The sequence below is a fragment of the Ursus maritimus genome, unplaced genomic scaffold (assembly GCF_017311325.1).
Source record: "Ursus maritimus isolate PB19 unplaced genomic scaffold, ASM1731132v1 scaffold_13, whole genome shotgun sequence".
Taxonomy (NCBI): Eukaryota; Metazoa; Chordata; class Mammalia; order Carnivora; family Ursidae; genus Ursus; species Ursus maritimus.
In genome coordinates, this window is record NW_024423675.1 from 30215594 (window position 1) to 30225821 (window position 10228).

The 10228-nt window shown below is 37.7% G+C and overlaps 1 protein-coding gene across 1 annotated transcript in view; it reads right to left on the reverse strand.

Annotated features, from left to right (window-relative positions):
• The window catches only part of TBC1D32 (TBC1 domain family member 32), a 210699-nt gene that overhangs the window by 150206 nt on the left and 50265 nt on the right, over window positions 1-10228 (reverse strand). The window contains exons 15-16 of the mRNA XM_040627729.1: window positions 7631-7773; window positions 3771-3898 (exon numbers count right to left, since the gene is read on the reverse strand). Coding sequence (XP_040483663.1) covers window positions 3771-3898; window positions 7631-7773 — 271 coding nt within the window. The remainder of the gene's footprint in view (window positions 1-3770; window positions 3899-7630; window positions 7774-10228) is intronic.

The window sequence follows — 10228 nt, forward strand, 5'->3', positions numbered from 1 at the left end:
CGCTGCTTAGAACAGCTTTTATAAACAGTTTTTTAAAATTTCAATCAAATAAAACTTACAACTCAGTTTGGTCACACTAGCCATACTTTAAGGGCTTAAGAGTCACACATGGCTAGTGGTAACCTTACTGACAGTGCAGATCTACAACATTCCATCATCCCATAAAGCTCTACTAGATGGAACTGTTCTGGAGAAGGTAAGCCTGAGAGGCTAGGCCTGGAGCTGGAAGCCAGATGTGGCTAAGAACAACCATGTAGTACCTAGTCAGACAGGTAGTTCAGAGGGGCTGAAGTCAGCATTCTGGACCAAAAGGGCCCCTCCCTCACTGGGCCATAGGACCTAGCAGCCAGGCCTTTACTCCCTAGGTGGGAAAACCCAGTCCACTTGACAAGTTTGAGAAAAGTATCAAACCAAGACCAAGAACTTTTAGAAATTAAAAGTGATTTTCAGGATAAATTGAAGAACAGCTTCTATGTACAAACAAAGATTAAAAGGGTAAAGCCAAGGGATGGTCACTCCTGGAAATTCAACATCTCATTCACAGGTGCACCAGAAAGAGAAAGCAAAAGCAGAAAAATGATCAAACATATAACAAAAGCAAAATCCCTGTGCCAAAGGATGCAAGTCTTTGGCATAAAATTGTCTAGCTAATTACTAAGTAAAAGTTCCTAGAATAAGTTACATCCTCATGAAACATCAGGTTCTAGAAATTTTTAGAGGCAAAAAAGAAACTCAGACATAGGACTTGGCAGTTGTGGATGCAGGAAGACAACGTAACCCTACCTTCAGTCTCTACCCAGTCAAGCTACCAACCAAGTGCGAAAACGTATTTATTCTGCCTGAGACAGGCAGGAGTTCCGCAAGTTTACCTTCTATAAAACACTGTTAGGTACCTGAAGAAAACATGCACAGCACAAGCCTACTTCCTAAGGCATGATGTGCACACTAAAAGCTAACCCTTAGCACTTCACATATGGTAATTTGTTTAAAGTTTCAATATCCCCGTGAGGCAAGTAATGATTATCTCCAATTCACAGGTGAAAATAACTCAGTCACAGAGAAGTGCAGTGAATGAGTGATAAAGCTGGGCTGTGAACCCAAGAGGTCTAGAACCAGAGTTCTTGTGCCTAACCCTCATTCCATGTTGTCTCTCAACTTAGTTACTATTACTACCTTCTTCCTTCCCAAGTTCACTGCTAGGAGTTTTACCTGTTGTATTTCAGGCAGGCAGAAAACTTTTAATCAATGTGAATTAAGTCTACAATAAACAAAACACAAGAGACAGTCACTCCCATTATACTAAATTAAAGTTAACACAAAGCCCCCCCCCCGTAGCTGTTGCGAGGATTAAATGGTGACCCATGTAAAGACTTCAGTCCTGTGTGACTATTTTAAGACAACACGTACCCAGATGTAAACAGATTAAAACACACATATGATGGGGGGGGAAAGGGGTGGAAACAAAAGGCAGAAAAAGAGTGGCACAAAAAAAGGAAAGAGCAAGGGCAACAAATAGAAAACAATCACAAACATGGTAGATATTAACCCAACTATATCAATAATCACTCTGTCAACAATCTAAATATATCAATTAAAAGATCATCAGAGTGGATTAAAAAAACAGGACCCAATTATGTTATCTACAGAAGCCCACTTTACATATAAGAACAAAGATTAAAAGAGATGGAAAAATATACACCACACTGACTATCAAAAGAAAACTGTAGTAGCTATATTAACTTCAGATACATTTCACAGGAAGGAAAACTATCAGAGAAGGGCATTATATAATAAACGGATCAATTTTCCAAAAAGGTGTAACAATCCAACCAACAGGATCAAAATACAGGAACCAAAACTGATAGAACTGCAAGGAGAAATAGATAAATCCACTCATATTTTTGAAGATCAACAACCATGTCACTAATTGACAGATCCAGCATGAATATATAAGGACAAAGCTGAACTGAACACCATTAACCAACTAAATATGACTGATATCTATAGAATACTCCATCCAACAACAGCAGAATATACATTTTTCTCAAGTTCACACAAAACATTCACCAAGATAGACCACATTCTGAGCTGTAAGACACCTTAAATTAAAAAGAATGCACTCTCAGACTCATAAATACATAGGTCAAAGAAGTCTTTAGAGAAGTTAAAAATATTTAAAGTAAAAATAAAAAAAACACACACCAAACTTTGTAAGATGCAGAAAAAGCAGTGCTTAGAGGAAAATTTGTAGCACTGAATGTATATATTAGAAGATAGATCTAAAAATTAATAATCAAGGCTTCCACCACAGGAAATTAGGAAAAGAACTAAAACCAAAGGAAGTAAAAAATAAAAATTAAAACAGAAATTTATGAAGTTAAAAACAAAAACAAAATCAACAGAGGAAAAAAAGTTGGTCTTTTTAAAATATCAATAAAATTGATAAGCCTCTGGCCAGGTTAAAAAAAAAAAAGATGACAAATTACTAATATCAGAATGGAAAAAGGGACCATCAATACTGATCACATGGACATTAAGAGGGTGATAAAGGAATATTATAAACAATCTATTTCCACAAATTTAATTACCTAGAAAAGTAGAGCAATTCTTTGAAATATACAATCTGCCAAAACTCACACAAGAAATAAACAATCTGAATGAGCCCATATCTGATATAAAAATTGAATCAATTAATAATCTTCCAAAACAGAAAAACCAGGCCCAAACAGGTTCACTAGTGAATTCTATCAGACATTTAAGGAAGAAATTATACCAATTCTCCACAAACTCTTCCAGAAAATAGAGAGCATTCCTTCTGCTTCTGACTCATTATGAGAGTAGCATTAGGATAAACCAAGACCAGACAATGATATTACAAAAAATACAGACTGATATCTCTCATGAACATAGACACAAAAATCCTCAACAAAGATTAGCAAATCAAATCTAACAATGTATAAAAAAAATTAGGTACCATAACAAAATGGGATTTTTTTAAGTATGCAATGTTTAGTTCAATATTCAAAGATTAATATAATCCATTACAATCAACAAGATTAAAAAAAACACTTATTGTGGCATTATTTATGGAAGCAAAATCTTAGATACAACCTGATACCCATTAATATTAAAGGAAAAAGTTTGAAAATATTATGCCATATCAAAGTACTATGGAGCTATTAAAAACAGTGTTTCATTTTGTACTCATCTGGGAAGATGTTTATGGTTACACATAAGAAAACAATATTGTACATGACGCTATTTTTATGAAGAGGAAACAAAAACTCTATGATTATGAATATATGTCTGATACATCATTATAAGTTCAGAGAAAGTCTAAAAGCATAACCGAAATGTTACCATTGGTAAAAGCCAGGAGACAGAACTAAGAGAGGGTAGAGAAGGAAGATGGAGACATTAGCTCTTCCTTTGTGCACCTTTGTGCGGTTTAACTTCAATCAATTGTGGGTGGCTTTAGAAATCTGAAAGAGTCCAAGAAGCAAAAACATCCCATCTAAAGTGAACCCTCCTATTCTTACTTTGAAGTTGCTCACATCAAGGCCTACTCTGCCTGCATAGTCCATAAGCCTGGTTACTACATCAACCTGAGATCATCTAATACATTGTTAGTGGCTGGTCAGGAACCTAACTATCTAGAATAGTTATCCTGATTTTCATTATTAACATATTGTATGACATTTTGGAAACTTTGAATCAGATGGAGAAAATATGCTAAAAATTCCACAAACTTCAAACATAGACATATATACCTTTTTTCTTCAGAAGAGTTCATATTTTCTCCATAAAGTAGTAAGGTAAGTCCTTCTTCTACAGATGCAATTCTTGCCAAAATATCAGCTATGTGAATTAAAGCTGTTTCAGAGCAATCTGGAGCAGTCTGTACATTATAAAGATAACAAATCATATAATTTTATGACATGCTAACATTTCAGACTAAAATTTAAGGGTGGTAGTACAGTCTAATAAAGTTATATTACCACAACAAAAAGAAAGTTAATGATTGTTTGTCTGTAATATATGTCTGAATTAAATGTATCATTTTATTATATTCATTTACCACCAGCACAGTTGATGAAGCAGATACAGACAGACTTTTTACCCAAACCAGTTATTATTTATTAAGACAGTTGAGAGAACTGTTGTTCTCATTAGTGTTATATATATTATTTTGTTTGACAAATGCCTCTAGATCCACTTTGCCCTTTACTTCCCACTCACTGGTTCCTGAATATCCACCCTAATTTTATTATACATGGTTTCTTTTTTTTTTTTTTAAGATTTTATTTATTTATTTGACAGAGATAGAGACAGCCGGAGAGAGAGGGAACACAAGCAGGGGGAATGGGAGAGGAAGAAGCAAGCTTCCAGGGGAGGAGCCTGATATGGGGCTCGATCCCAGAACGCCGGGATCATGCCCTGAGCCGAAGGCAGACCCTTAACGACTGAGCCACCCATGCGCCCCTATACATGGTTTCTAACACACTACCATCATTTCTAAGGAATACCATTCCTTCGTGCGATTGGTTGGGTCATGAGTTATAGGTCTGAGTAAGGACAACCAATTCATGGACTGGCCAATAGTCAATGATGTCATCTAATGAGGGGTGAACCAATCATATTTCTTTACTTTTATTGTTAAGTGGAAATACTAAAAACATGTTTGCCAGTATATAGCAAATTAGTACAAGGAAAATACTATAAAAACTAGAGTCATATTAATGCTGGAACCCATGTACAAGCCTAAGTCTACTAAAGTTCCTGTTCTTTCTAGGGCCTACTTATTTGTCTATACCGGCACAGCTGCCAAAACACATATTCTCTATAAGAAATCTGAGTATCCATACTTTGCTACCAATACGTCCTAATAAATACAGTGAGTTAGCTTATCTTGAGTCAGGCATATTCACCTAAATATTTCCTTATTATATTAGGCATTATTATACAGTCTATTACTTTCACATTAAATGCCTTTCTTAAAACAACTTCTCTGCCTGGAATACTTTCCTTCTCTTATACATTCACTTTTTTAAACCTTTCTATTCCTCATCCAGTATTTTAATAGTCTGCCTTTCCTATTAGAGTAGGTTCTTTCAGAGGAAGGTATAAGTTTTAATCTCTTCTATATTTCAAATACCTAGCAAAGAGCCAATGATACAGTAGTGGCTCAATGGGTGATGCTAAATGCTTTAAGATTAAATACAGAATGTCTCTTATGTGCCAGAGGGCTGTTTCTTACACTCAAGAATAATTCCAGCATAATTACAGAAGTAGATAACATGGGAATATACAGAAATAAACACCTAACTTTCCCAGGGAGAACTAGGACAAGTTTTTGGAGGAAAAAAGATAAACTGTAGTCTGAAGAAAGGAATTTTTCACTTAGACCAAGACTTCCCAGGGTGAGGGAAAAGTATGCAAACATAACAAAACATCATAACCTTGTCAAAAATGAAAATAATCTGTTATAACTGAAATACATGAGAAAAAATAGGTAGAATACAACAGAAAAGTTGGTAAATTTCAGACTTTTAAACTAGACATTTACCGAGCAAGCAACAAGCGGGAAAGTATTGTGATGGCTTTAGTGACAATACAGAGAACATGCCAGAAAGGTGAAAGACTGGAAAAAATAAGAAAATTATTTCAATATGCCAAGGAAGGAATTATCAGAGCTTAAAGAAAATCAGTAGCAGTAGGGATTAAAAGACATACATGGATTTTAGAGACACATAGGAGAACAAGTCTACAGGGCTTAATTACAAATGGAATGAAGAAATGAGGAAGAAGTCTAGATGTACAGCAGTCCCACTCATCAGAGGGAAATGCGAGCAAGCTTGAAGAAGGAGCAAGAGCAAAGAAAGAAAGAAAGAAAGAAAGAAAGAAAGAAAGAAAGAAAGAAAAAAGAAAGAAAATGAAAAAGAAAGAAAAAGAAAAAGAAAAAACTGGCAAACCAAAAACTTCTGTTTCGAAAATTGAGTTTGATTTGCTCACAGAGTAACTCAAAAACGTGTTTAGCAGGCATCTAAAGACAAATCTGGAGCTGAAGATATCTAAATTTAGAAGTTAACTATACATCTAATCTTCAGAACTGGAGGAAATCACCCAGGAAAAACGTACTGAGAGAAAAGAGTGAACCAGGTCATGCAGACTCACTGTAGACAGCAGGGACCTAAACAGGGAGCCCTCTTAGGTGACAGGGAAAGAATGGTTAGAAAGGGAGGGCGAAAAATATATAGGAATTTAGGAAAGCCAGATAAACAATTTTAGAAGTTGTCTACTGTGTTAATAATCAGGAAGATAATAGTCTGAAAAGTGGTTACTAGTTACAGGTGTAGGAAGTTAAGAGCAACAGCAATCAAAGCACCGTCAGTGATGTGATGGAGGCAAGATCAAAAATGCAATGTTTTTGAAACATGACAGAAGAGAGGGAACCAGGACAACAACAGCAGTCTTCCGTTATTAAAAGCTTATCGTTAAAAAGATCAGATATTAGGTGGTAGCTAAAGATGTGCATTGGATAATCAAGAGCTTCTCTCATCCCAACTATGAGACAGATTCAGGCATATTTACAGATAAAGGAAAGAAGCCACAGAAGATAAAAAGTTAAAGATATATACGAAAGCAAAGACAAAAAACAGCACTGGAGCAAAATCCAAGAGCACATTTCTCAATTCTGGTTTAAGGTTCATATTTCATTTTACCATTGACATTATGACATTCTATCATATTAAACTGTATTAGGAATTCTGTTGCCTCTTCTCTACTTATCTTCCTAAGGCTAACCATAAAATCAAAATTACATCCCCTAATTTCCTAGAATTCCATACTTTGTACCACATTCACATAAATGTTTGAGGTTTTTTGAATGATCAATGAATAATGACTACAGGATGGGGTGAACAGTTGCCCAGCCCAATGAGGGGTGGACACAGGAGATGAAAATAGTAAAAACACTACAAAACACAGACATGGAAAGGCAAAACCTGTAGCCTGTTAGGATTTAAGTCATTCCCCCAAAACTTAAGTCATCGAAATGGACAGATAGCAGTACTAGCTGTGGTTCCAACTCTGTCACCTGTTAAATGTCTGACCTTGAGCAATCCACTTCTTTCAGCCTCAGCTGTAAGGATTAAATCATATAATGTAAAGGAACAGGCCATACAAATTGTAAAGAGATATGAACATTTCAGTTCTGAACATATGTATAAGTTTTTTTTTCTAAAAAAGTAGTTCTTCATATAAAACAGAGTTGACTCTTCAGAAAAATAGACTACAAAATTACTATTAAAACAAATAAAATTCACAAGATTTATTAGATTTGCAAGACAAATACCTTAATAACTTCTCTCAATCCTTATAATCATATCTAAGCCTGACTAGAAAAAAAATTATGTTATATGTATTTTCCCCCTACATTGTCAGTAACAAATAAATCAACAACTACATAAACTATGATTTAACAGTAAATAAAAATCTGTGTCAGCATAAAAAACATTCATACATGGAAAGATGTTGTAATAAATATTTCAAATACATCAAATTTAGAAATAAAGTACCACTGAATATTCCCTAATACCCAATTAAGAGACTCTCTTTAGTAAATACCAACCTTAGTTCCTTTCATTAAATTATGAATAGGCTGAAGAAGTGCCTCAATCACAGTGTTATTATATAGGCATTCAACTGCACATTCTTTTTGATCACAGAGTATCCGAAGAACTTCAGTCACCATACTTGCAGGAGAGTAGTTATCTGATAAACAAGTACTTTTAGAAATTAAAATTTTAAACATGAAGAACTTAATGTATCTTATTTATGAGTTAGCCATTGCTGTTCAAAAAGATCAATATCAAGGTTAGTTTTAAAAAAAATCACACAACTCAATGCCCAAAGGATGAGGTATTGTCAAATCATAACCTGAAACCTAAGGGGAGATCAATTAAGCTCAATATATCCTCAAGTTAATTTAAAAAAAAGTAAATGACAAATGTGAATGCTGAGAAACAACAGAAGATCATTGGCTGTTTGACATTAAGTCACTGCTTAACAGTGAAGATGTGATTTGGCGCAAATTTACAACTTTTCTCCTCTCAGCAAACACTTACTTGTATTCGCCTTTTCTTTTTCTTAAAATATATATTTGGGGTGCCTAGGTGGCTTGGTCAACTAGGCACCTGACTCTTGATTTCTGCTCAGGTCATGATTTTGGGGTCTAGTCAGGCTCCACACTCAACGGTGAGCCTGCTTGACAGGCTCTTTCTCCTTCTGCCCCCCAACACACATGCACTCTCTCTCTCAAATAAATAAATCTTTTTAAAAAATATATATGTATTCAAGTGTCCAGCCTAGTAGAGAAAGAAAAAAAAAACAAAATGGTGGTTAAAAAGGCAGAAAAGGTGAAACCTCCTTTAAGACTAATATACCACTACTGTATCACCATAAAACTGGTGAAATGAATGAGCATTGTAAAGACTTTCTTTTAAAATATATACAGGAAAACACAAATACAAATAAATGTAACACAGGGAATAGTCACTAAAATAAGTGTGATGTTTTTGGTTTCATAAATCAATATATTTTCAGGTTTTCTGACCTAATATACTCATAAAATAGTGTTTTACAAGAAAGTAAGGAACCAAAAGTTAGCAGCTTAAGGTTGTAAGCTATAATACTAAAAGTAACACCAAAATTCTTAATTTAGATTACAATATCTTATACTCCATGAACATACTAAGACTTTAAGTCAATACTTGACAAAAAGAAAATGGAGAAGGAAAGTTAAGTGATTTTTCCCAACCAGTTCCAGACCCTGTTTGCAATGAGAGATACGTCTGATGAGCACATGGCCATTCATTCATTCATCCATTCTTTTATCTACTTTTGAGTGCATACTATGTCCCAGATAGGCACTATAAACAGAAGTAACTAAGACAAAAAAAATTAAAAAACAGTTCACTAGGTGGTAAAACAAGACACTGACAAATAATTATAAGAAGGGGAGACACAGGAAGATACATCCGGATCTCTACAAATGAACATCTCCAGAGCTGAGTATTGAGGTATGAAGCGGGGAGCCGTGAAACCACGCTCAGATATCGGAAGATAGAAGGGGGAGGGAGCCGCCGCGTTCGGGCGCCGGGAAGCGGTAGCCACCTGCACAGGGAGCAGGTGGACTCATGGACGGCACCCGAGAGAGAGCGGACTGAGACCTGTGAGCCGGGAGCACGCGCCACCAGGCATCTCGCGGAACACTGGAATCCCGGTGTGCTCACTGGATCCAGACTGAGACCGGGAGCTCCCGGAGCGCGCGGGAGCTGGCTGGCGGCTGGCTGGCGGCTGGCGGGCCACCTGCACGGGGGAGCGGGCGGACTCGCGGACGGCACCCGCGAAACAGCAGACTGCGACCCTGAGCCGGGAGCCGTGCCACCAGACTTCTCACGGAACTCCGGAATCCCGGTGTGCTCACCGGAAATAGACTAAGACCCGGAGATCTGAGAGCGCAGGGGGGTGGCTGTAGGCTGGCGGATGGCGTTAGAAACACAAAGGACAGAGACGCGCCGGCCCTGGAAGTGAGGGCTGGGACGCCGGGTGTGAGGACGCTGCAGGGTTGAGCAGCACCAACAGAAACAGAGTTAAAGTGGCCAGAACATCAGTGGAGAACGCGCCGCAATCCCTCCATTCTGTGACAGAGGCTGAAACTCGGCCTCTGCTGCTCTGACTCTCAGAAGAGGCACAGCAAACTGCCAAGGAAAGCCGCCAAAGAACAAAAGCGTGGAAGTACCAGCTCACAGCCTACCCATCCCCATACTCCCTCGCAGAGGACACGGAGACTCTACCCAATCAGGGATGCCTGAGTATCGGCGTGGCAGGCCCCTCCCCCAGAACACAGAAGGCAGGCTGAAAAATCAAGAAGCCCACAACCCGGGGCACCTGGGAGGCGCATTTAGCACCTGTCTTCGGCTTAGGGCATGATCCCGGCGTTCCGGAAAGAAGTCCCTCATCGGGCTCCTCCACTGGGAGCCTGCTTCTTCCTCTCCCACTCCCCTGCTTTTGTTCCCTCTCTCGCTGGTTGGCTCTCTGCCACGTATAAATAAATAAAATCTTTAAAGAAGAAGCCCACATCCCCAAGATCACTATAAAACAAGGGGCACGGCCTGGGACCCAGTCAATAATTTGGGCTCTGGACAACCCCGCCACCTCTCCTCAT